The sequence below is a fragment of the Pseudorca crassidens genome, chromosome 20 (assembly GCF_039906515.1).
Source record: "Pseudorca crassidens isolate mPseCra1 chromosome 20, mPseCra1.hap1, whole genome shotgun sequence".
Taxonomy (NCBI): domain Eukaryota; kingdom Metazoa; phylum Chordata; class Mammalia; order Artiodactyla; family Delphinidae; genus Pseudorca; species Pseudorca crassidens.
This window is the reverse complement of record NC_090315.1, coordinates 27,407,148-27,434,822: the sequence shown is the minus strand read 5'-3', so window position 1 is coordinate 27,434,822 and position 27,675 is coordinate 27,407,148. Positions and strand designations below refer to the sequence as shown.

Genomic DNA, 27,675 nt, shown 5'->3' with positions numbered 1-27,675 from the left:
GTCAGACAAAATAGCCTTCAGAGCCTAAGAGAGGGTCAATTTACTGAAAAGACATAACATTGCTAAATGTGTATATTCCTAATAATAGAGCTGCAAAATAGTTAAAACAAAACCTGGTAGAACTGAAAGGAGAAATTGACATACCTACAGTAATAGTTGGAGACTTCAACATGTTTCTCTCAACAGTTGATAGAACCATGAGACAGAAAATCCGCAAGGATATAAGAGAACTCAACACCGCCAACCAACCAGGTTCTAATTGATGTTTATAGAACACTCTGTCCAGCAACAGCAGAATACACATTCTTTTCAATGCCCACGGAATGTATATCATGATAGATTATAACCTGGGCATAAAACGAATCTCAACAAATTCAAAAGAACTGAAATCATATAGAGTGTGTTCTCTGACCACAAAGGAATCAAACTAGAAATCAGTAACAGAAAGATAACAAGAAAATATCCAAATACTTGGAAACTCAACAACAGACCTCTGAATATTAGATAATTTGAAGAGAAATTTTAAAATACATTGAGCTGAAGGAAAATGAAAATAATATATATTAAAATTTGTGAGATGTAGCTAAAGCAGTGATGAAAGAGAAATATTTTTAAATTTTAAAAATATATTTATTTATTTATTTTTGGCTGCATTGGGTCTTCGTTGCTGCGCATGGGCTTTTCTCTAGTTGCGGTGAGCAGGGGCTACTTTTCGTTTTGGTGCGTGGGCTTCTTATTGCGGTGGCTTCTCTTTGTTGCGGAGCACGGGCTCTAGGCACATGGGCTTCAGTAGTTGTGGCACACGGGCTCAGTGGTTGTGGCTTGCGGGCTCTAAAGCGCAGGCTCAGTAGTTGTGGCGAACGGGCTAAGTTGCTCCGTGGCATGTGGGATCTTCCCGGACCAGGGATTGAACCCCTGTCCCCTGTATTGGCAGGTGGATTCCTAACCACTGCGCCACCAGGGAAGTCCCCTGAAAGAGAAATTTATAACACATATTACATTAAAAAAGAAGAAAAGTCTCAAATCAATAATCTAAGCTTTCACCTCTAGGAACTAGAAAAAGATGAGTAAAATAAACTCAAAGTAAGCAAGGGGAAGGAAATAAAGAGCAGAGGTCAGTGAAGTTGAAAATACAGAAATAATAAACTCGATGAAACAACAAGCTTGTTCTTTAGGGGAAAAAGTCAGTGAAATTGACAAACTTCAGCAACACTGAAGAAGACATAAATTACTAATAATCAGGATATCAGCTACAGACCCTGCAGACATCAAAAAGATAAGGAAATCCTACAACTTTACACACGTAAATTTGACAACTTAGATGAAATTAGCCAATTCCTCAAAAAGTGGAGACTACCATAACTTACCCAATATGAAATAGATAATTTGAATAAGACCTACAGCTGTTAGGGAAATTGAATTAATAATTTTAAAATTCTCAAATCACAGCAAGATCCTTTTTGACTCACCTCCTAGAGAAATTGAAATAAAAACAAAAATAAACAAATGGGACCTAACGAAACTTAAAAGCTTTTGCACAGCAAAGGAAACCATAAACAAGACAAAAAGGCAACCCTCAGAGTGGGAGAAAATGTTTGCAAACGAAGCAACTGACAAAGGATTAATCTCCAAAATATACAAGCAGCTCATGCACCTCAATATCAAAAAAACAAACAACTCAATCCAAAAATGGGCGGAAGACCTAAATAGACATTTCTTCAAAGAAGACATACAGATGGCCAATAAACACATGAAAGGATGCTCAGCATCACTAATCATTAGAGAAAGGCAAATCAAAACTACAATGAGGTATCATCTCACACCGGTCAGAATGTCCATCATCAAAAAACCTACAAACAATAAATGCTGGAGAGAGTAATGTAGATTGATACAGCCACTTTGGAGAACAGTATGGAGGTTCCTTAAAAAAGTAAAAATAGAACTACCATATGACCCAGCAGTGCCACTACTGGGCATATACCCTAAGAAAACCATAATTCAAAAAGAGTCGTGTACCACAATGATCATTGCAGCACTATTTAGAATAGCCAGGACATGGAAGCAACCTAAGTGTCCATTGACAGATGAATAGATAAAGAAGATGTGGCACATATATACAATGGAATATTACTCAGCCATAAAAAGAAATGAAATTGAGTTATTTGTAGTGAGGTGGATGGACCGAGCGACTGTCATACAGAGTGAAGTAAGTCAGAAAGAGAACAACAAATACTGTATGCTAACACATATATATGGAATCTTTTTAAAAAAATGGTTCTGAAGAACCTAGGGGCAGGACAGGAATAAAGATGCAGATGCAGGGAATGGACTTGAGGACACGGGGAGGGGGAAGGGTAAGCTGGGACAAAGTGAGAGAGTAGCTTTGAGATATATACACTACCAAATGTAAAATAGATGGCTAGTGGGAAGCAGCCTCATAGCACAGGGAGATCAGCTCAATGTTTTGTGACCACCTAGATGGCGGTGGGGGATAGGGAGGGTGGGAGGGAGACGCAAGAGGGAAGGGATATGGGGATATATGTATACATATAGCTGGTTCACTTTGTTATACAGCAGAAACTAACACAACATTGTAAAGCAGTTATACTCCAATAAAGATGTTAAAAAAAATAAAATAAAATTCTCATAAAAGGGACTTCCCTGGTCATCCAGTGGTTAAGACTTTGCGCTCCCAATGCAGGGGGCCTGGGTTCGATCTCTGGTCGGGGAAACTAGATTCCGCATGCTGCAATGAAGCTCCTGCGTGCGACAATAAAGACCCCATGTGCTGCAACTGAAACTCGGCACAGCCAAATAAATAAATACTAAAAAAAAAATTCTCAAGAAAGAAATTGCTGAGCCAAGCTGTTTCACTGGAGAAGTCTACAAAGTGTTTAAAAGAGTTAACACCAATTCTGCACAATCTCTTCTAGAAAATACAAGAGCAGAGAACACTCCTATATTCATTCGTAATCAGTATTTTCCCGATGCTAAAACCAGACAAGGCAGTACAAAATATAGCAAATAGAATCCATCAATGTATAAAAAAATTATACATCATGACCAAGCGGTGATTATTCCAGGGATAGAAGGCTGGTTAAATATTGAAAAATCAGTTAATGTAATCTATCATACGAACAGGCTGAAGAAGTGAAATCATAACATGATTACATCAGTTGATTTAGTAAGGCATTTAACAAGTTTCAACACTCATGTTTCATGTTCATGCTCCTAGAAAAGTAGGAATATAGGGTAACTTCCTTAATTTGATGAAGAATATCTACAAAAAGTTTAACTTAATGGTGAAAGATTGAATGTTTTCTCCAAAGACTGAACGAAAGCAAGCATGTCAGCTCTCACCACTGCTTTTCAGCACAGTGCTGGAAGTTCTACCAGTACAATAAGGCAAGAAAGTAAAAGGCATATAGATCAGAAAAAAAAACAAAAGGAAATGACATAATTGTCTGCATAGAAAATCCCAGGGTATCTAGAAGAAAAAAATCCTAGAATTAGAAATATGATCAGCAGGGTCACAGGATATATGACCAATATACAAAAATCAATTGTATTTCTATTTATTAGCAATGAACACATAGGAACCAAAATTAAAATGCAGTGCCATGTTCAGTTGCTCAAAAAAATGAAATACTTGGGCGTAAACCTCATAAAATGTGTATAGGACTCAAAACTATAAAACAGTGATGAAAGAAAGCAGAGATCTGGAGAACTGGAGAGACATACCATGTTCATGCATCAGAAGAGTCAGCAGATGTCACTTGTCCTCAAATCAATGTGCAAGTTTAACATAATTGCTAAATAAGATTATGCTAAAATTTGATTTGGAAAGGCAAAGAAACTAGAATAGCTAAAAATAATTTTTAAAAGAAGAATAAAGTGGGAGCAGTCATTGTCCAATTTTAAGACATTAGATAATTATAATAGTCAAGACTGGTATTGGTGAAGGGATAAATTCATAAGTTGATGGGACAGAATAGGAAACCCAGATATAGACCCACACAAGTTTGGCCAACTGATTTTTGACAAACAGGCAAAAGCAATTCAATAGAGAAAAGATAGTCTTTTCAGGAAATGATGCTAGAGCAACTAGATATCCATAAGCAAAAAATGAACCTCGAACAAAGCCTCACATTTGATAACAAAAATGAACTCAAAATGGATTATAGATTTAAATGTAAAACTTTTAGATGCTAACACATGAGAAATCTTTGGGACCTAAGTCTTGATGAAGAAAAAACCAATAAATGGGCTTCCTTAAAATCAAAAACTTTTTCTGTCACAAAAGAGGATGAAAAGACAAACTATAGATAAGGGGAAAATATTTGCAAGCCACTTACTTGACAAAGGATTCATTCATACCACCAAGCCCATAGATATTCCACGTTTATCCAAAAGAACATAAGAGAGTAAAGAATTCATGACTGAACATTATTATAGTGCGTGGGTTGAGCTTTTCCCCTTGATGTTTTCCTTGTATTTCTGGTGTTCCATTTCCTTGTAGGAATCTTGTAGTTCATGTGTAAACAAGGAATATGTACACATTTGTATATAAATTCTAGTGGAGGACATGTGGCCATTATAACAGCAAGTGTACATAGTACGTGCAAGTTTGTAAAGCCTCATTGTAACCGGTTGCACAGGTTGAACTTTTTAAAATAGCACCATTTTGGATAACGCCATTCTGATTTTAGTGTAAAGTATAGATCAGATATCGCCAGGCTCATTTCTTACAGATGTCTGTCCAGAAAGCTCTCACTGATAATTTGAAGTAACAGTGTTTATTATTTAGTAAGCACGTGTGAGACACTATTGTCAGAACTTTACATTTATTATTTCTTTGAATTTCCTCAAAACACCTGAGATTGCACTAGCCTCTCTCTCTTTCACTGTTGCAGAAACTGGGCTCAGAAGGGTTAGGTAACTTGAGCAAGGTCACCAGTTGCATGGCTGGAATTTGAGCCTAGGAACTGGCTCCAGTGCCCAGGTTATTAACAAGTATGCTCCATTGTTTGTGGGAGTGCTTTTTGCATGTTTACTTGATTCACACTTCAGCCTCCAGTGGCAACCTAATTGCTTAAGAACCCAGTTCCCTTTTTTACCTCCTTCAGGCCTCTTTCAATATCAAATTTCACTGGAAACCGTAGCTTTATATCTGAGAAAGGCAGTACTATTCAGCATTCTGTGGTTCTTTATATTTAGATCTACATTTAAATAGTCTGGTCTTCTTGGAAAACAGATGTAGAAGTATATAGGGTATATACATTGTTCCAGCCAGCTAGAAGAATTTTTTTGTTAAACTGATCTTGTTATTAAATGCCTTCAAAAAAATCAGTCTGTTTCATCTGGAAACAATAGTAGCAAAACAAAAGTCAAGGTTTGTTCTAGAGTAAATCATTTGATTTGATTATCTTCTCTCTTAATTATGTCATAGTAGTAATAAATGACTAGTAACAAGCAAAGATGTTTATTCTTTATAGACATAAATAAATCCAGTCTTGTCATTGTCCACTGTGCAGCTGGGCAAACTCCTAAGATCACATTGCAAGATACACTATTGAAAATGTTATACATACCTACCTTTTAGACTTAGATGCAAAGTTTTCAGTTCCCTGAAAACAATTAAGTGACTTATATCTGTTATTTTAAATATTTCAGTTAAAACGTGGTATTTTTTCCAAGGATGTTAGCATGCTTTTGACTTTTGTGCAGCTTGATATTGGTAATTTCATGTGTAACATAGTAATGTGCTGTAAGGAGCTTTTGCAAATTGATCTAATTTCTTATTTTCTCTTTACAGGAATATATTAAAGGAATCTGTGAACCCGAACTAGAAGAAAGAGAATGTTACCCCAAGGCCATGCACTGCATTTTTGTTGGGGCACAGAGCCTGTTTCTGAAGAGCTTGATTCAGGACACCTGTGCCGATCTCTGCATTCTCGACATCGGTCTTCTTGGCATCAGAGGAAGTGCCGAAGCTGTGGTCATGGCTAGGAGTCACATTCAGCAGTTTGTAAAGCTCTTCGAGAATAATGAGAACCTACCCAACAGCCAAAAAGAATCAGAGGTAAAAAGGGAATTTAAACAATTTGTTGAAGCTCGTGCAGACAGTTACACAATGGACTTGTTGATTTTACCCACTTCCTTGAAAAAAGAACTTTTGGCACTCACCCAAGGTGAGGAGAATCTATTTGAAACAGGAGATGATGACGTAATTGAAATTAGAGATTCTAAACAAACAGAGTTTACACAGAATGCTGCCACAGGGCTGAATATTTCCAGAGATGAAATTGTTTTGCAGGAAGAGGCAAGAAATAAAGCTGGGACTCCTGTTTCTGAGCTTACAAAACAAATGGACACGGTCTTTTCTAGTTCACAGGATGTACTTTTTGTTCCAATAAATGGTGTAATGCCAGATGAAGAGGCGCTTTCCAAAGACAGAGTGTGTCACAAAAGGAGGTTTTCTGATTCTGAAGAAAGGCATACCAAGAAACAGTTTTCTTTGGAAAATGTTCAAGAGGGAGAGCTTTTACATGATGGTAAGACATTAGCTGGAAGTGTCATCATTGACCTATCTGATTCTTCTACTGATGCTGAAAATTTAAGTCCAGATGTAAAAGACACTACTGAGGAAATGGAATACAACATCCTTGTAAACTTTTTTAAAACCATGGGCTATTCCCAAGAAATTGTAGAAAAGGTCATTAGGGAGTATGGGCCGTCTACTGAACCATTATTACTCTTGGAGGAAATTGAAAAGGAAAATAAAAGATTCCAAGAAGACAGAGAATTTCCACCTGGTACTGTGTATCCAGAGACCAAGAGAACCAAAAATAAAGGTGTTTGTAGCAGCATAAATGAGCTTACAGCAGATTCCACTCCAAAGAAAACACAGACTCACACACAGCAAAATATGGTAGAAAATTTTTCTCAGTTACCATTCAAAGTAGAATCGAAACCATGTACCTCAAATTGCAAAATTAATACTTTCAGAACAGTGCCAATAGAACAGAAACAAGAAATCTGGAGTTCAAATCAGAGCTACCTTTGTAATATGGACCTTGAAACTGATGGCCTTTTACCCTCTCTAGCCCCTTCAAGTCCCAAAGAAATTGTCAGTTTTGTTTCAAGAGGAGCTTCAAGTCACCAGCCCAGAATTCCAGTTTTTCCTGAAAATGGTGTGCAGCAGCAAGCAGAACCCTTGCTTCCAAATAATATGAAGTCTGCCTGTGAAAACCGCTCGAGGTGTTGTGCCTCTCCTCAGTCTAAGCCAAATTGTCCACCCCTTTCTCCACCAATGCCGCTGCCCCAACTGTTACCTTCAGTTACTGATGCAAGGTTGGCAGGACCTTCTGAGCACATCGATTCCTCAGTTACTGGGGTTCAAAGATTTCGAGATACTCTGAAAGTGCCCTACAAGCTGGAATTAAAAAATGAACCAGGGAGGACGGATTTGAAGCACATTGTTATAGATGGGAGCAATGTTGCAATTACGTAAGTCCACTCTCTTCAAATTATCGTTTTCAGTAGGCCTCTTAGCCATGTCTCAGAATTGCATGTGTTTGTAGGAACTATCCTGTGTGTCTGTGTAGTTGACCTATAGCCTTACCTGACAAAAAGAAAGAAGAAAACAGCTGATTGGGAAAGTTTTGTTATTCCACCCTCTGGCATCGTATAAACTCTTTCTTCACTCTGCTGAACCTGTATTTCTGAGAGCAAGGAATGATAGAAAACTTGCCTTTTCACATTGCGTTTCCCAGTGATAAGCAGTAAAGAGACTTTTAAATCCTTAGGTTCTTAATGCCATGAACACCATTAGGTTTTGAATACGAGGATGAAGCTTAAGACAAAAAAGAGATTTTTTCTTTTTATGTACAGCATGCCAGGTCTTTAGCCATGTATGTGCAGGGATAATAGGTGTGATGTACTCCTGTTATACTTTTGTTGATAGAGTGATAGCAATTTCCTTTCTAAGGAAATTCTTCAGTTTGGGCTTCTTTATGGGCCTCTGCTCCTACTAAAAGTTTGTATATTTGTTTTTAGTAAAAGGAGTTAAATGATCGTTTCCATTTAGCCTGTCTTGGAACCCTCTTAGGATTCTGATTTTATACTTCCAGTGTGGGATTGGATTTGTTCTCTAAGGGGCGGTTTGATATAGTGACTAAGGAGAGTTTGGGGGTCAGAGAGTCTCCACCTCACTGTGGACCAGCTGTTTGACATCAGGCAGGTTTCGGCCTCCTGAGTTTCACTTGCTACAGCCTTTTGCCCCGTCCTAAAGGACATCTTTATCACGCCATTTCAACAACTGCTAGGTAGTCTCCCTCCGGTTTTCAAAACCAGTTACTCCGCTGATTTTGAAGAAGTCTTCAAGGTGTAGCATTTAAGTAGCTGCAGTTCAAGAAATGGGGCATGGAAGGTTGGCAGGACCTTCTGACATGGAATGAAGTCGTTGAAATACAATTGGCCCTTTAACGATGGACATTGGACATGGAATGAAGTCGTTGAAATACAACTGGCCCTTTAACGATGTGAGGTTAGGGGGCACCGACCCTCTGCCCAGGCAAAATAACTTTACTATTCAGCCCTCCATAAAGCTGTTCTGAGTCCTTGGATCATACAGTACTGTAGTATTTACTACTGGAAAAAATAATCCACGTTTAAGTGGACCTTGAAGTTCAGACCTTGTGTTGTTCAAGGGTCAGCTGTACTTTTCTGAATTGCTGAATGTTTATGTGACCTCTTTCCTAGGAGTTCTAAAAGATCAGTTAATCCCCTGATTTTTCAGGAATACTTGATAAAATTGAAAAATAAAGTGAATTTTATTATTAAAATACACATTTATTATGTATTCATTATTTTTTGTTTTGTTGATTTTTTTTTTTTGGTTAGAATTTTCAAAGAAATTCACAAGAAGATAATAGGATGAATTCCATGTGGGATTCGCATGTGCGAAATTCCATTTGGGATTCGCATGTGCCCATCACATACATGGCCCATCTTGTTTCATCATTTCAAACATTGTTTCACCTATACCCCCACCTGCTGCCTTTCACCCATTTTGAAGGAATTCTCAGATATTTCATTTCCATCTATAAATATTTTAGTATCTATTTTTTAAAATGCAGGGATTCTTTTGATTTTTATTTTTTTGAATGGTGCTGTACTTTGCTGTCAAAAAAAGAAGAAAATGCCAGCATTTCATATGTTAAAGTTTGAATATAGGCAGTAAAAATGTGTAATATACTTGTCTTCATTTCCAAATAATACTGTTTATTGTCATTTCACTTTGTTTTTTGGCAGTTCTTTTGGGGGAAACCCAGCAAATGACCCATAGCTGCATAGCATTATCTAAGTAAAAATGTAAAGTGCAATTTCAATCACTCACTGTCCAAGCCCCACAGTAGTTCCTCCTTGTTACAATTTCTTGAGCCAAATGATGATATAAAATTTAGGTCACGATTATGAGTAATATTAATCCTTTCTCATTTTTCTGTGTACGGAGAGATTTCCCAAATTGGTGTTCAAAGACTAAGAAATGCAAATTAAGGTAGAATGAGCAGTGATAATGACACTTTTAAAAAACCTTTTTGTGGTAACTAGTATATTTCTCAAAGGGGTCACTATTGGAATTTAGAGTGGCACTGGCTATCCAGGACAGGGTGTTTTGCATATCTAGTCCCTCCTACTTTGCCCGTACTGCCCTCCGGCCATTGTGACACCCCAAAACAGTGTCACATATTTCCTAACACCCTTCAGTACAGTACCATTTCTTTTGAAAACCGCTGAATTAGTGCACTAAGGGAAACCATAAGCTGATTATTTGAGAGAGGATTTCGATTTTCTTTGAATTCACAGGTGTCTCAAAAGCAACTCTTTTACAAAGGATGTATTATCCTAAGAAGACAGACTTATACTTAATTTGATGTAGATTGATCTGAAAACATCAGTAATTAAAATTAACTCTTATTCTGGGAAGAAACTCTTTAATGGGTACAGGGTTTTATTTTGGAGTGATGGAAATGTTTTGGAATAAGATATAAATGGTGGTTGCACAACATTGTGAATGTACTAAATGCCACTGAATTGTTCACTTTAAAATGATTATTTTATGTTATGTGAATTTCACCTTAATTTTTTTAAGTCAGAAAAAATTATTATTCTAAATCAACTGCTTCAATATTATATGTGAATTATAGACTATAACTTCCATAAAAGAAGCGATGCGTGTCTGTTCTGTTCCCTGAACTACCCCCAAGGTCCATGGTGCCTGGCACATAGTAGCCAATTGGTGACGATGGCTTGAATGAATCAATGAATTAAAGACTAAGAAAGATTAGGATTGTTTAAATGATTTTTCACCACCCATTTATATTGCTATTCCAACTGCTATTCTACTAATCAATTTGGATTACATTTGAACAAATACTTGGAGTCTGTTTTTTTAAATAAATTTATTTATTTTATTTTTATTTATTTTTGGCTGCATTGGGTCTTTGTTGCTGCGCTCAGGCTTTCTGTAGTTGCGGCGAGCCGGGGCTACTCTTAGTTGCATTGCGCTGGCTTCTCATCACGGTGGCTTCTCTTCTTACGGAGCATGGGTTCCAGGCGCACGGGCTTCAGTAGTTGCAGCATGCGGGCTCAGTAGTTGTGGCTTGCGGGCTCTAGAGTGCAGGCTCAGTAGTTGTGGCGCATGGGCTTAGTTGCTCCGCGGCATGTGGGATCTTCCTGAATCAGGGCTCGAACCCGTGTCCCCTGCATTGGCAGGCGGATTCTTATCCACTGCGCCACCAGGGAAGCCCCCAAGTATTTGGAATCTTAAAACAAACACTTGTTATGTGTCAGGTGCTCAACTTTATCTTTTAAAATATCATCTTCACACCAGTTTTGTGAAGTAAAAATTAATCTGTAATGTATATAATATGATATGGCCTAAAAATCTTGTCCAAGATTATGCAGATATGAGATTTGGGCCCATGATATTACTCTCCAGAGCCATCACACACCCTGCCTCTTCCCACAGAAGCTGAGGTTGAACTTTTAGGCCTTGGCAACATTGGATACCTAAGTCTTGAGTTGCTCAGGCACTGCTGAGTAAACCTCGCTAATTTGACCCAGCTAGTTGAGGAAGTAGTTAAAAAGGAAATTTGAGTTCTTAAGCAATAGGTTTGAACCCCACCTTAGAGCCATTCAGGCCCACCCATCCCTGGGTTTCTGCAGAGCCTTGTTTATTTGTCTGTCCAGTGTGGTGTCTGCAGTTTATAACACACCGTGAGAAATTCCAAAATACCCTACTTAATGCTGCTGATTATGCATATCTCTACTTGGTTTTTCCCATTTGTCACCACGAGTGAGTCAAACGATGAGTAAATGGAAATTGTTTGTGTGTGGCTAGGCATCACCATGGAGGCCAGATAACACTCGGTCTCTGTCAGTTTGAAACTTCAGCATAAGAGCACCTGACTTATCTGTGTAGATAATTTTCCATGTAGATGAGGTTTGTCCCTTCACTTGCCTCTACATTTTAACCATTTTTCATGCTAGTCTTTCTATATCAGGGTTCCGTGGCTATTTTTATTAAGTGGAAGCTGTAGAAAGGGATTATTCTTTCCTGGGTAGCTCAAAAGGTTTCTCACTCTTTTCCCACACTGCCCTGTCTTGGTTCTGTGGTGGCCATGAGTGTTTATCAGGTATTTATCACCCACCTCCTCTCTGCTTTGGGCCCTCTTTCTAGTTGACTGTCTGCTACAGTATGGAAAGCAACCAGATATTATAAGTTGTTCCCAAGTTTATGGAAACAGGAGTTTAAATCTCCCTTGAGAGCCTGCACATCTGGCTTCTCAGGCTTAATATCTGTTAATTCTATGTTTGGATCTGCGAACCCCAGAGCTTTGGCCTTCACAGATGTAGAGAGGTGTTATTGTACGTATACCCTTTGTCTCTGAGTCCGAAAAGACCACTGGTCTGAGTTTACCTGTCAGCAAGTTGCTCTGGTTTGATTGCAGGGAGGCTAGGAGACAGCACATTTTTTGCCTGGTCAGGGTGTGAGAGTAAAAGTAGGCAAGGTCAAGGACACTTCGTATTATTTTAAGGTCAGTAATTTGGCTCCACTTGATTTTGTTTCTGTTGTTTTATGGATGAGTCCATTTGTTCTCTACCAGAATTTTGAACTGCTATTTATTCCTAAAACAGCGCTAGAGATTTTTCAGGGTATTAAAAATGATTTGATCTTATCACTGAGGATAACTAACCCTTTGGAAATTTGTTTTAGTGCTAATGATTCTAGAAACTCCACTTTCCCCCTCTAAGCTTGTGAGGGGTCCAGGGCAGCAGAATTTTATCTACTGTCATTTCCCTCCTTTTCCTTAGTGACCCAAGGTAATGGACTGGGGACTTTATTTCCACCCAGTTTCTACTGTTTCCATCAACAGAAGCATTTAAGGAAAGGAGGAGAAAAAGAGTTCATACACATTTGTGTCTGATGAATAAACTAAGAAGGCACTTTATAAGCTTTTTTAGTGCGTTTATCTCAAGGGTAAGACCCCCTGTACAAAAACTACCCCCCCTGCCCCAGTAATAAATGTCATATTGCTACATTCTTGCCATATTTAAATGCTTTTTTATAAATAAACCACTGCTAAGTTATTTCATCAAGAATGGGTTTGTTTACTTGCATACGTTTTCTGGGGTATAGCTGATGCCTGTGCAGTCTCTTATTTATGGTTCACTGAGAAGAGAGTGGGCTTTAGCCTCTAAAAGGAGGCATTTTTGAGCCACTCTTCTGGACTTTAGATGTTTCTTACAGGTCCAGCCCATTCCTGCTCCATGAGAATGTAGATTTAGTTGGGGACAGTACCACTGGGGGGATAGTTGAAAGGGCACTGGCCCAGGAGTGAGGAAATGTCAGTCTAATCCCAGCTCATCCACCCTCTGACAGTGCAAGCTGGGCAAGTGGCTCTGTCTCTCGAGAGGTGTTTCATTCTTTTTATCTCTAATGTGACTTTTAAATGCATTCCTAAGTTCTGTGGTTCTGGGGCACAGTACAAGATAGCAAGTCAGAGAAAAGAAGAGGGATGGTTGAGGGCCTGTGTCTAGAGACAGCTTCATAGAAGAAGAGTGACTGGCCTTGGGTCCTGAGGGCATTCGGGGAAGAGGTTTAAGAGAGAAGAAAAAGCTCAGAATCCAGGAAGAGTCAAATGGCAAGACCACCTGGGCCAAAATCCAGAGTGTGATGACGGATGGTGGTGGAAGCAGAAGGTATGCTTTGGCCAGATCCCATCTGACTAGTCAGGTGTGGAGGCGCCCTGGAAGCCAGGCACTGGATTTGTGTAGAAGAATGATGCTGTAGAAGGCCCTGAGCAGAATCAGAGACTGCATGGCTGCATTTCAGGGTCAGTCTGACTGGAGTCAGTACAGGTGGGTTAGAATTAGCAGAGCCTGGGGGTGACTTGGGACACTTTGTGCCTGAGGAGGCAGAGCTCCAAATGAAGGAAGTACCTGCCAAGTGGTTTTGAGATGTGAGAAGACAGGACTGAAGATGCAGAATTTACTGTCATTGCCTCATAGGCGATCATTGAAGCACTGAGGACAGATTATGCTAATCTCAACTGTAACATCACAGGGATTTCTCCCTTTTTCTAATACTCATGAGTAGACAAATGGATTACTACCTGCAAAATTTCAAACTTTTAAAAACACTTTTTAAATAAAACCTTTACTTTTACTTAACTGCTGGAGAATAAATTTTAAATATTTTTCTTCTTTTCTTTTGAAATTTGTTACCAGGTTTTGGGGTGGGGAACAGCTTTTAATCCTCTATACCAGGGGTTACAAGTTAGGGGCCAAATCTGGCCACCACCTGTTTTTATAAACATGGAATTTAGCTACACCCCTTTACTTACGGTTGACAGTTCAACCGTGGCGCAGCAGACAGTGCCTGGCCTTTTGCAGAAAAAGTGTACTCAGTCATGTTCAGTACTGTCCCGTGTTTATTTTCTGCCTGCTTTCTGCTTCGTTCAACAAAATCACAGCCATGGCCCCCAGGTAGTTTCATTTGAGCCTTGCCCTCAACTTGTTTCCTGGAAGCTGTAAACTGAGTCACTTTCACAGTTCTCCAGAAAAGGGGATGCAGCCCTCCTGGAGCCACAGGCATTCGCGAAGCCTTTGGAAGTTGTGGTGGTGAGGACCCTGTCATGGAATAGTTCTGATCGCAGCTGCTTCTGCTTCAGCAACAAATTCCTTCATAAAATTCATAGAACATTCTTAGAGGCCCGTGGACTAGGTCTCTTTATCTGAAAACAAAAATAAAAGGTGTCATAAGGGCTTCCCTGGTGGCGCAGTGGTTGAGAGTCCGCCTGCCGATGCAGGGGACACGGGTTCGTGCCCCGGTCCAGGAAGATCCCACATGCCGCGGAGCGGCTGGGCCCGTGAGCCATGGCCACTGAGCCTGTGCGTCCGGAGCCTGTGTTTTTTACTGCAGGAAAAAAAAAAAAAAGGTGTAATAAACAAGTATTCCCCTAAAGCTAAAACTGCCTTCTACCACAAAAGGGCACTCAATTAAATCAGCTGAATAAAATACAACAGAAATCACAGAGCTATTAAGAATCCTACCTCCTATCATGGGTCCTCTCTTGGCTTTGCAGAGCAGCAGACTATTAAAGGAAATTATTAAATTAAATAATTAATTATTAAAGTTATCATGGTGAAACTTAACATACTTTAAACATGCTTTAAACTGAAATAAATTTTACTTTTTCTCATATAGCCATGGTCTGAAAAAGTTCTTTTCTTGTCGTGGAATTGCGATTGCGGTTGAATATTTTTGGAAGCTTGGCAACAGAAACATCACTGTATTTGTCCCGCAGTGGAGAACAAGGCGTGATCCTAATGTCACAGGTGAGGCAAACTGATTTTTCCAGATTACTAATTAGGTATTTAATGAGTTGGCTTGTAATTGCAACACACACTACTTAGAATAGAGTCATGTGCAGCAACTTTAAAAACAAAACTGTAAATTCTTTGCACCCAGTAAAAAAAAATCAGTTGAAGAGTATTACAGCATAAGAAATACTTGGGGGAAGGATGGAAAGTTAAATAGCTGTTTATATAGAAAGTTATATTAGACGTCATTATATATCACAAAAATTTTCTTTGACTTTCTAAAAAGTTGATTAAATATGTCTTTCTAGTAGCCTGGGTTTCTTACTCTTTAAACAGTATTTTTGAAAATGGCCATTTGATAAATTTGGAACCCTCAAAGAGAATGCCTTTTTAACAGCCTGTTTAATAGCTTAATATGAGTCATTTATGTTAATTGTATGGTACTGCGTGGCTGACCTGCAGGCCACACACAAAAGATTTGAACTTACTATAAATCCTTAAATATTCCAGAGAAGCTTGAAGTTTTTTGTTTCTTGGGTCGTAATAGGAAAACCAGTGAAAGGGCTATGCCAGGCAGCTTAACACATCAGATTACCTGGAAATAAAAGGTAGATTGGGAGGAGGAAGCGTGAGAACAGGACTCCCCCAACACATTTACAGCAGGAAGTAAAACTTAGTCACTGTTGAGGTGGAAATGGTAAAACCACATTTCCCAAGTATCCCAGTTTGCCTCACTCAGGGGAATGTATTGGTCCTAACAGAAGGTACTTGAGAAATGAGGCAGATCCACTCATTTCAGTTATTTTTGCAGTAAGATCCCTGTAAGAGTCTTGTAAGCCTTATGTGCTGTGCATTTCTAGAATCATAAAGACACCATGTTTGGGCACTTCAGCTTAAGTCAGTGGTGAGTACCATTGTAGGGAATGTAGGTGTGGGGATCTTAGATTCTGAGCTTTTAGCTTCATTTTTGCCCATTACTCGTTTGTGGCTTTGGCCCTCCTTTATCTTCTGTCACAACCCACTCCCATGAAAATCAGTAAATATTTGTACAGATAACAGAGAGAGATTAGATAGGATGCCAACCAGAGGGAGATTTGACAAACTCTTGGAATAGAGACCAAGCCTGCCTTTCCTGGGATCGGGACAGAGCAGTTTGTCTGCTTCTACTGCCATCACTCTTCCTGTTCCCACCCCTGCCCTCCCTCCCAGGGACTCTTGCCCTTACTCTCTTTGTCCTCTACTGCTTGTAATGTGGCTGTGAAAAAGTTCTTAATGGTAAGATCCATTAAATATAAGTTTATGGTTTACTCTTCTTAATTTAAGAAGCAAATGAGTTGAACAGTTTTAAGTTTAAAAAATAGCTAAAGTCAGTTTTTATGTTATATTTGTCTTAGTATATGTCTTGCTTGATTTTTTTTTTTCCCTTCCGTCCCAGTAAGTTAGTAACATTGAGTCTTCTTGAGTCAATAGAAAAAGGGTTTCCCACAACTCTTCAGGTGAAACATTTGGGAGTGCTTTCATTTATTTAAATATCTGGGAAGATAGCCTTTTTCTGAATGTGTATTCAACTTATTCCATGAACAGAACAGCACTTCTTAACCCAGCTCCAGGAGCTCGGAATATTATCTTTAACTCCTGCACGGATGGTCTTTGGAGAAAGAATTGCTTCTCATGATGACAGGTATGAAAGGCTGGTTTCCTTTCTAAAGTGGGTGTGGGGTGGTGAGGGGCCAACCACCTCCTCCACCGGACGGTGGACACGCTTGGCTCGGGTTTGAGAATTTTAACATTTATGGTCATTAAGGTTATACATTCAGTGGTCTTTGCTGTACGGTTTAGGAGATTACCAAAGAAGCTGCTGAGTTAGAATTTTTAATAAAACATGACTGAGAATCTATAAGTAAAAGCAGATATTGAGTTTGTAGTCTTTTTGATACTTCCTAAAAGTAATGTTTGTCTTGTCCTAGTGTGGCAGCCTCAAGAGTGGTTTTCAAACATCCCTCTGTCTCCTGCTGGTTATACTTGGCCAGTGACTTAGTCTGTCATTGTGATGCCTGAGCCCTCAGTATTTCTTCCACATCATAGAACATGGTCTCAGCTGCCCCTCATGTTATAGGAATAAGCTGCATTTCTTAGGTTGTTACATTGCTCAGAGAACAGGTGCTGAGATGACAAGTGTCTGGGAACCTAAACAGTGGCTGCCTGTTCTTTCCTCTCCTGCCCTCACCCTCTTTCTTTCTCTCTGGCCTCTAGCACTTAAGCCCCCTAGTGGTTTAGCCTCAGCGTTCTACCACAGTGCTCCCCCACATTGAAGACAGTGCTTAGCTTGTAACCCAAGGTAGTGAGTGATGGTCAGATGGGTGAGAGCTGAAAAGAGGGGCGTAGCAAGGGAAGGGGACTTGGGGTGACAGCGGACATTCAGCAGAACGTCCAAAGGGCCTTCTCACTGACAGCCCCTTACCCTTCACCAGGCTGGTATGAGAGACCAGATCTGATGGGGAGAGTCAGGGGTGGCATGAAGAAGAGTGTGGGAGGGGGCACCTTTGGGCCGGGGCGTAGGTGAGAAGGTACTGGGAGAGTGGGATGGAGGGCCCACCCTTGCTCCAGCTCTAAGATACTGGGTAGGGACCGTGGAGTGCTCAGGTGAAAAGGCAGGTCGGACCGCCAGGCTCGTGAAGAACCTTCAGATGCTCTAACGCTGCAGCTTCATTCTCACACCAGCAGAAATTGAATGCATACGCAAGTGTGTAGGCTAGGCCTTTGCTTAATTTATATGGCTCTCTGGGTTTTTAGCAGATGTGAATATGAGTCCTGATTCACAGTACATGCACGGAAGCCCTTACTACCTATTTTTGTTAATACGTCTGGGCAGATATTACCACTTACAGTTCATGCCAGTTAGAAATAATTTAAGATACTTATTAATAAATCCAAAATGCTAAATCATATTTACTTACCAAGGTTTCCTAAGATTTCTGAAACTAATGAGGCTTGTTTTTTAATCTTCTTTTAAGTACTCACTGCTATTAATAAAAGCAGTTGTTTGCACCTTTAATTCTAGTAGTGATTCTCTTACTTTATTGTTTCATTATCTTTGTCTACATTGCCTCAGGCAAATGCGGTTATCCTGATTAGGAGATAAAACTCATATTATCCTCACGAATCTCTCATTAAGAGGGCTTGAACATGAATAATCTCCAACAATGAAATAGAATTCTCCTTAATATTTAATTCTTAAACTTTTTGATTACCATGTATCTTTTCATAATTTGCATTTGAGTGGATCTATAACTTGGACTAAACTGAATGGCAGTTCCGGACATCTCTTCTTAAGTCAGAGCAGAAAATGTGAATTTAGGCATTGAAAAAAACATTGCGAGGCCAACTGTGTCAAGCAGCTACTCTTAGAACCAAAGTACCGTAGCTTATCAACTAAAACCCTAACAGTGATTTCACAGGCTTGTCAACCCTTATTCATTCTCTGCTCTAGTCCTCATGCATTATCTTATTACCACCCTTTATTGATAATACAACTTCTCTAGAAAGCTGTATAAATTATGGTTGAGATTATTTGGAAAAAGAGTTAGATTGTATGAAAACCAGATCTTCATTTATAATTATTCTAGTAATTTCAGATGTTCAGTATTTCAGATTGATCTTCAGTTGACAAGGGCTTAACTTTCTGCTTCCCAGCCTTGGTTAAATTCTTTGGTGATTTTCCTGTGAAGAGGAAATCCTTTTGTTTTCTTATAACACAGCTTCTCTGAGCCAGGGATGCCTGCCTCCTTGCCCGTTTTAACCACTTTTATATTACCATAGGTTTCTACTACACTTAGCGGACAAAACTGGTGGCATAATTGTAACAAATGATAACTTCAGAGAATTTGTGACTGAGTCAGCCTCTTGGAGAGAAATAATTACAAAAAGGTAATATTTTCTTCTTTGTCTTTGGTCAGAGATGTCTTTTGTTGTTTATTATTTGTTTTGCGTCCACCTTGGAAGCAGTGTCGGGGGCCTAAAGTATAAGACTATGCTCCCAGTCCACAGGATGGCTGGCCCTTCTCCGTAAGTGGGAGGACTCAACACAAAGCAGTAGCTCCAGCAGGTGATGTGTGAGCATGCTCTGTGCCTACAGGTGTCTTCTGTAGATCAGTTTTCCCTGGCAGGAGGCAAGAGGCACATCTCTGTGGCACAGTTAACTCTCTGTTAACTGTGATGGAGCAGAAATGGCCACCTGACTTCACCTTGCCCTGATGCCGAGGGATACTTGAGCAAGTCATTGGGCCTCCTGACCTTACTCAGTTATGAAATATGAAGGTTGGGGTTCAATGACAACTATGAGTTCATCAAGAGGGTAGGACCAAAATCAACATACTGATTGGGCTTTCACTTCTGGGAGAGGAGAGAGTGTTTCTACTTTTTACTATCTGATGCTTTTCTTGAGCATTTTACCATCATTTTACCAAGTTTAGTCATCTGTATTGAAAACATGTTGAATATCATCCAAAATAACAAAGTCAGGAGTTTGCAGTCACTACTGTAAGTTTTTTGTTTGTAATGACACTCTGAATGTGTTCAGCTGCATTAAGATCAGTGAACACAAGCTTCCAGGACTTTCCATTAGCAAGCATCGTCTGACAAGTTACTTAACAAAAAGCAATATTCTTATGGTAGTGCCAGGGATGAGTCATAAATGCCACAAATCTAAAAAACATACCTCAAGGCTGTGTATATCTAGTATAACTATTCTATAACTAGTGTAACTACCTACTTACCTCTTTAGGGGTTTCACAGTTGCCACTTGTCTGATATTTATATTTTGTTGAATCATTGGAGGATTTTAGAAAATGATTCTTTGGTTCATCATTCTAGAAAATGATGCCCAGGTGAAAGTTAATTACTATATGCATTTTGACTGAAAAAACTGTTGTTGATAGCTGAGCTCAGAATTGGTCTTTGACCTGGGTACAGTATGTGCTTCTGTTGGATCTGTGCCCTGGGCTCATTGTCAGTATTGGACACTCATCTGTGTATGCATGGAAGGTTTAAATGAGTCAAGACTCAGTCACACACCAACCCATTGCCTTCAGAATTCATAAAACAAGGCAGAAACCAAAGTCCAAGCAGCAAACCAGCCATTTGGACTTTTTTCTTTTTTAAACATTTTTGTAGACTTGATAAATCATGCTCAACTGACCTTCAATATTCTTTCTTCATACACTGTTTCCCTTTTTTAAAAGAACATCAGTGGGTTTGCTTATGGACTCATTTATTCAAAAATTAAACCTTGGTTGAGCACCTGTTGTATCCTAAGCACCTGTTGTATCCTAAGACAGTCTTTCAGTCTTATTTTTCAAAGTTACATTGAAAGTCAGGAGAAGGAACTGCTTCCCAGGCCCAGATAAAAATCTGAAAGTCTTGCTAAGAAATGTGAGAGCCAATAGGGTAAAAGTTTCTTACTCTATTGTATTGACCAATATTTGTATCCAAAAGAGAAATTAAAATGGTTTAACTGGGGTGTATTTGTTTTTTGCTTTAGGCAGTTAAGCAGCCTTTAATTTTTTTCCTCCAGCACTGTAATTGTTCTCCATGTTGTAGATTGCTCCAGTATACCTTTGTGGGGGACATATTTATGGTCCCTGATGATCCTCTGGGAAGAAGTGGACCTCGATTAGAAGAATTTCTTCGGAAGGAAGTCTTCCTTAGGTATTTCCTTTTCCAGATTGTCTTGCATTTACAAGTTTGTTTCAGTTCTTTGTGCTTCAGGGTGAGTACTCTCTCTCTAAAGATTAAAAATGGTGTTTTATTTTTTAAAATAGCCTTAGATTTAGTGCTGGTGAAATATATGTGGAATGTCTCCCAAAGACCAAATCTTCATTTGTGGTCCTTTTGGTTTTAATCCCAGGAGAGGATGGGGAGCCAGATTTTCTGTAGGTCTAAGAAGACAAAGCAGATTTTGCTAGTGGTCACTTATTAGTGAATGCTGCTTGGGTTCATGGTGTGTGTCTGAATATCTTTTTTAAGTTGATTTTCCCAAATCATTTGCTTTGAATATTTTATGCTTATATTAATTTATTTACTCTTCAGGAATCACTGCCTGGGGAAGTGTTACTTTCTACCTCACTTAATAGAGAAGCCAGTATTCTCTATTTATCCGAAATTGATTTGATAGCTTAGGTTTTCTTTGTTGTGGATTTGGGTTTTTTGTTTGTTTGTGTTTAAAGACATGTTGCTAGTGGTTGTTTCTGTTTTCAGAATTCTCAAGTAATGGACGCTGTTAACTAAAGTGTCCTGTGTGCCTGAGTGGCAGATCATATTCCCCAGTGATAGACCTTTTCCCTTTTTTAAAGTAAAACAGGCTACATTTCTGTGTATTTCTCAGCAGATGTTTGCACAGGGATGCTATGGAGGTCTAAACTGAAAGGAATCAGACGCACAGCTCCCCCAGCTTTTTAAGGCAGTGAGACTATAGCTGATCCTTTCCATTTATAACAGGATCCTTTGGGGGGACGGGTGGTTCACACAGAGCTGTCTTCTGCACACAAGACCAGCATGATTTCAGCTCCCAGGTCTTGTGAATCATTTCTCTTTTGAGCCTTTGGGTTTCATTACACAGATGAGGACTTAGTTCCCAAAGGTCCTGCTTCTCTACTGACACCAAGAGAACGGCAGCCATTTTTAACACCTGTTGAATGTCCACATGTCTCATTTTCTTTCAGAAGTCTGAACTTGGAAATCCTCTGCTAGGCTTTAAGACCTGAGGCCTGTGTGCAAGCATCAAGGCCCATGGGTCAAACAATGGAAGGAGAGTTCCGGCTCCTTCTACAGCCTCAGCAGCCTGGCAGCAGGGTCAGTCCTGCCTGCTCACCTAATGGCTCTTCACAAAAGTGTTAACTAATTGAATAAGAAGTTAGTAATAGCCCCCCCCACAGAGGGACTGAGCTTTTGAAGTTGGGAGAAGTGTTCAGGCAGCCCCATTTCTCAGCTGCAAGGCAGAGTCAAGTGGGAGGCTTTTTCACAGTACGGACGCTGTATACACACTCACGTGCATTCAAGTTGTGGGCACCAATGTCTCACTCAGACTTGGGGGGCTGGGGAGGCAGCCTCTCTGCCCAAAGTGGTTTCCTTTTTCTCAGCCCTGTCAACCAGGCTCCACAGAGAATCAGAATCTGCAGGAGAGTAGGGCCCTGTTTCCAGTTCTTTTGAAAGCTTCCAGGTGATTCTGGTACACCCTGGTTTAGAGCCAAGCAGCTGGTTAGTCCTCACAGCAGCAGGCCAGGGAGGTGGAGTCGCTCATGAAGAGCTAGCATTCCCTGTCATGACTGATGGGGCATTGGTGTCATTGGCATCCTCACGGGCCCCACTGTGGACAGCTGCCATCCCTGCCTTGGCTGCAGTCTTCTATCTTGCCTTCAGAGGCCAGAGAGCAAGCAGCTCCTTGAGCCTTGGTGTCAGCAGCAGATGTTTAGACAGATTTCTTGTTTATCTCATAACCCAGCTCACCAGGACTTGCTTCCGTTCACAGAGATATGCAGCCCCTACTCAATGCCCTGCCAAATGTGGGCATGTTTGACCCCAACTTCAGAGTCCCTGGCACCCAGGCAGCCAGCACCGGCCACCAGCCTCCAGCCCGGATTCAGGGCACCCCACCCAGCCACTGGCTTCCTCAGCAGCCCCGCTTCCCACTTTTGCCAAACCTTCCCAACATCCAGCAGAATCTGCCCATGCCAGCACAGAGATCTTCTGCGGAAACCAACGAGCTAAGGGAAGCCCTTCTGAAGATCTTCCCTGACTCAGAGCAAAGACTGAAAATCGACCAGATCTTGGCAGCTCATCCATACATGAAAGACCTGAACGCGCTTTCCGCCATGGTGTTGGACTGAAGGCCGTCGGGAACTGGGGCTCCGGGCTGAAGATGCACTCAGTCTAGTATCTGCACGTGGCAGCAGGAAGTGACAAAATGTGAAGAAACCAATTTCCCAGTGGAAATGCTGTTGTAGTGTATAGAAAAAAAACAGATGTTTTGTGTATAAAAAAATCTGGGTTTTCAAAACCAGCTTTTTTCTATATATAAATTATGCTGCTATTACAGATTTAACATTTTCTGTAAAAGGAAAGTCTACATTTTCTGCCTGTTCAGAACTGTTTAATAGCAGTTACTCTTGAGTGTACTTACATTTTTATGTTTTTTAAACTATTTTCCTTAACGCTGAAAATATTGACAAATGGATATGATTAGCCTTTCTAAATAAAAAAAGAGTTGCTTTCTTAGGGAAGGCAAGACCTCTTATATTTTCTTGAGATGACTATGTCACATCCGCTAGCATGAAGTGTGCTCACCCCTCCCAGCTCCTCTGCCCTCAGCCCTGGCATTAGAGTCCCGAGGAGTTAATTTTGCTCCTCTGGAGTCTTTCATTGGAGCCATTTGTGAGAGTGAAAAGTGGCGCCGCTAGATGGCACCTTGTGCCTAGCCGCTGTTAATGACCAGGGCAAAGTTAGACGCACAGAACATCCAAGCCGAAGAAACTTGAGAGCTCACTTAGTCTAGCCCTTCCTCCCCTCCCACCCTGCAGAAGAGGGAACTGAGGCTCAGAGTGCCCTCTGTCTGGACGCGCCCAAGTCCGCAGCCGTGGACCGGATTCCTCGTCCTGGGCTCAGACACACTCACCAGCCAGTCCCTGACTGACTCTAGAAGTCACATATTAGCTTCTGAAGATACTAGTGGGATGTGAGAAAGTTTAGTGAAGAGCCCCATCATTAGAGTAATTTTGTGTCCACAGCCTTGGGAGACCACCCGCCATGTGAAGTTTGTGCAGCTTTGCCAAAAAAATGGTTTTCTATTCTCAAGAATGACCCAAGCCAGTAAACAGCATTAGTAGCTTCTGTGGGGACCCAGAGCCCCATATTTATTTTTCCTGTGTTTGTCTCTCTAGTGTCCTCCTAAGCTGCCCTTCCTGTCTGTGAGTCTTTCTCAGAACTGATATCTTAGTATTGTGTTTTCAGTGTTGCCTAAATTCTGTGTCAGTGAAATACTTTTTCTGGCTAATTAATTCCTAACATCTTTATTGTTCTCTGGACCTTCAAAGGGCTTCGTATTTTATACCTGTTCTCTCCGTAGGCTGCTCGTGGTCAGTCTCACGTCTGCCTTGTAGATCACATCTCTCCCGGTCCCCAGAAACAGCTGCCAAGGACTCGGTGCTGGTTCGTTCTTCACGGTGAAGGGACTTAGCTGGCCATGAGCACACCTAGGTGTCTCCCCCCAGTGCTCCCTCCAGGCGTGTCTGACCCCCGCATCCCTCGAGGGGTGAGTCCAGAGTCCTCCAGGTGGCCAAAGTCGTACTTCAATCATGTTTTCTCTTGGATGCCTTTAAGATGCATCCTACTGTGGAGCTGCTTGTCAGCAAGGGGGCAGGTTGCCCGAGTCACCCAGCTATGCACGTGGAGGTGGAAGACTCGAGGCAGGCCGGAAGGCGACATTAGTCCCAGCCCCTGTGCCTCAGCTTCACAACTGGTGGTTTTTAAAAATAACAGCAGAGGTGTGAGGGTTGGGTCTTGCAGTGACTCTGACCTTTGGGGTCAGGGTTTTGTCCAGCAGCCTTGCCAATCCAGCACTTCTCCTGTTTCAGAGAAGGACCTAGAGGGCATACCTTGATTGCCAGGACTTAGCCACAGGTCTTCCTGGAAGGGGGCTGAGCCTCCACTGATGCCAGGTAGAGCTGGCTAGGCCTAGAGGTCAGGAGTTTTCTGGGCTCTAGAAGTGACTTGACCTTTGACCTATGAATTGTGTAAGCCTCTGTGGTCTTAGTATTGTTTCTGAGAGCTCTACCTGCCCCTTTCCACTTTCTCGGCTGCAGGAAGGAAGAACATAGAAGACCAAGTGGGAGGAGTGTCAGAAAAGCATTACTTACTTACCTTGGTAAATGAAACAATTCATGGTTCGTTCTTAAATCTATCAAATTTAGTTAAATTTAATATTTTACAATTCAATTTTCAAACGATTATTAAAAGAAGTCCGTTACTTGTTCCCAGGCTCCTCTTAATACTAGGCTCAGTGTTGATGCTGTAAACTATTTCTTGATGGTCTGCCTCCCATGGGAGAGTTCTAAACCACCTTGGGAGTGTCAGCAGCAGTGCTTCCTGTAACGCCTTGGGGCTGTAGGGGGCTGTCGTGTGCGGTGGCTCTGCATCCCGTATTCCATGGCATTCCATGGAATGAATGAAGTAGGTGGCAGGGCAGAGGATGCCACCCTCATTCAGTAGACTGGTGTCTGCTGCTCAGAGAGGTTGTCCAGGGTTAAAGAATAAGTAGGTGGTGATGCGGAGTGATTCCTGGGCCTGCATTCTTCCCCAGGCCCCAGGCTGCCGCCTCTGGGAGAAGAAAGACTGGTTTGACCTTTCTGTCAAGTAGCCGGTGTTTGAGACCCTGTAGGCTGCCAGCTGGAAGAACGGTAAGAAGGCCTCTCAGCCATCCTGGATGAAGGGTCAGCATTGTTCTGGCAGGCATAGCGGGCCGTGGCTGTGTCTCCAGGGACTCTGGGGGCCTGTTGCAGCTTTTGGTGTCCGTGACAGGAGGGGTGGTTTTGCTTTATTGCCCGGGCTTATTGTGGCACGTGGGGAATATGATCCACGCATAGAAGCCCCTGAGGCTCTGAGCGCACCCCGCCACCGCCAGGTCCGTGCCCCTCCCCCCAGGCCCTGGGCCCGGGCACCACCCCCTCTCAGGCCCAGCCTGCCTCCCACACACCTCTGAGACACCGCGTCCTTTGGAGGTCCCTCCCCAGTTCCACCTCCCCACCAGCCCTTCCACGTCCCCACCTGTCCTTCCTTCCGTCCGTCCGTCCATCCATCCCCGGGCCCATCTCCTCTCATCTCCCAACGGTAGTTTGTTTGGTTAGTTACTCAGACTCCATTTCTGCATTATCTACCTCTCCATCATTCCCCATGTCCTCCAGATCCTTGAGATTAAAATAACCTGAAAGGAACTCTGTTTGTCGCTACTTCCCCCCCACACGCTTGCCACTCTTCACTCCCCTGTCTGCAAACTTGGCCTGCACCCCACCACGTGGGAATAGTCTAGGAAAGTCATCGGAGACCGCCCAGTTGCCAAATTCAGAGGCCTTTTCCCAATCCTTAATCTCCGTGTCCACATTCAGTGACCGTAGCATGACATCGTTGACCTTATTTCCCTATTTTCTGAGATTTCCCTCACTCCTAAACGTCTTCATTCCTCTTCCTTCTTTTACCTAAAGGCCAGTTCAACAGGTGGTTCTCAAACCTTGGACCAGCTATGGGACTCACAGCAGGGAGGGCAGCTATTAGTAAAAATGCAGATTGCTGGGCACTACCCCCAGAGATGTTTATGCAGTAGCTCTGGAGTAAAGCCTGGGAATCTGCAGCTTCAGCAAGCTCCCTGGATGGTTCCCATGCGGGTGGCCCAGGGACCACATTTTGAGAAGCCCTCACCCTTAGGGGCCAGCACACTTCCCTGACTCCCACCGCCCCTCTTTGCAATGGCTTCCAGTCCCAGCTCCAGCCCTGCCCTTCACGAGTTCATTTCTAGCTCTACCTAGAAGCCCTGGGACATCTTCAGACCCACTGTCCCCCAGACACTGGGCCTGCGTCTGTTCCTTGCTCTCCTTTCCCTCCCCCCCGCCACAAGATCTCCTTGCCCACTCTTGTCCCTTTTTGACCACTGCCCCCCAGTCACGCTCTCATGGCCTCCGTGTGGGCGTCAGCCTCTGACCAGTCAGCCCGCCTCTCAGCTTTCCCCCTCTCCCTCCCAGACTCCACAACCACTAGATTTATCTTCTAAGAACACATTTCTGCACACCCCTCTTCTTGTTCGGTGATCAGTGGCTCTCTTGACCAGAGCGTCAAGTTCAGACCTCCTTGAGCTTAGTATCCTTGGCTGTCCACCTCCCAGTTGTACCTAACTGCCCACTTTGTATAGCCCACCTGCCCACTCACTGCAGCCACCCAATTTCCTCTGTTACCTGTGAGCTCCCACCTCTGAGTGCATCTCTCCTCTGCTAGAAATGCCCTTTCTCCCAAATGGCTTCCCCGCTCAAAGGCCCAGCCCTGCGTCCTCTGTACCCTCGCCTAAAGCTTCCGACAGAAGCAGCCTCATGGTGTTCTGTGACCCCATAGCATTTGTGTCTTGCTTTCGGCACTTGCCACTCTGGCTGGTGTCACCGCAGCTGATTGTGTACCGTGTCTTACCTCCTTTTCTAGACTGTGAGCTCCTCGTGGGCAGGGCTGTCTGTGTTCACTCTCTGTATTTCCCACAGTACCTAGCACAGTGCCTTGCACTTAATAGGTGCTGAATAAAGTCTGCTCAATTGAACTGGAGGATGGTGCCTTCTTGACAGCGGCTCTAGCAGCCAGCAAGGCCTTCGGAAATCAGATTCTCAGCAGTCACTCCTGGAACCCACTACTCTCCATTTTCCCTTCACGTCAAGGCTCTAACACCACCTGGTCCAGGGATGGGCACCTGCCCCAGGCTGAGCCAAGCAGTGTGCTCTGTCGTCCTGCCCACAGGTGGCCGGGACAGACACCTGGCCAAGCTAAGGCCAGTCAGGACCACTCCTTGGAATTGTCCCCTCTGGTAGTGGTGGGGGAGGCTACAGAGTGTCACACCCAGGTCTGTTGGAGGCTGCTTCCTGCCCTGGGTCAGGGGAGGAGCTGGTCTATAGTGGGAGAGAAGCAGAAGCATGACAGCATGATTCCTGGTGGCATGAGTTCCAGGTTCCTGTTGTCATGGAAACCTGAGGGCTCTCATGCCTT

The 27,675-nt window shown here is 42.1% G+C and overlaps 1 protein-coding gene and 1 long non-coding RNA gene across 4 annotated transcripts in view; one reads left to right on the top strand and one right to left on the bottom strand.

Moving 5' to 3' along the window:
* The window catches only part of N4BP1 (NEDD4 binding protein 1), a 48,330-nt gene extending 21,095 nt beyond the window's left edge, over window positions 1–27,235 (top strand). The window contains exons 2-8 of one of the 3 annotated variants that reach the window (XR_010939279.1): window positions 5,816–7,509; window positions 14,777–14,907; window positions 16,477–16,573; window positions 18,712–18,819; window positions 20,491–20,598; window positions 21,612–21,741; window positions 22,418–22,552. Coding sequence is in view for 2 of the 3 variants with exons in the window: in XM_067720609.1 (XP_067576710.1) it covers window positions 5,816–7,509; window positions 14,777–14,907; window positions 16,477–16,573; window positions 18,712–18,819; window positions 20,491–20,598; window positions 22,391–22,775 (2,523 nt within the window). In the remaining variant the exon portion in view is untranslated. Of the gene's footprint in view, window positions 1–5,815; window positions 7,510–14,776; window positions 14,908–16,476; window positions 16,574–18,711; window positions 18,820–20,490; window positions 20,599–21,611; window positions 21,742–22,390 lie in introns of all 3 variants that reach the window. The other 2 variants (XM_067720609.1, XM_067720610.1) reach the window with 2 other exon arrangements.
* On the bottom strand, window positions 609–7,213 carry LOC137215381 (uncharacterized). The gene is made up of 2 exons (XR_010939280.1): window positions 7,076–7,213; window positions 609–970 (listed from the first exon to the last, which is right to left on the bottom strand). It is a non-coding gene; the product is annotated as an uncharacterized lncRNA (long non-coding RNA).
* Window positions 27,236–27,675: the final 440 nt, after the last annotated feature.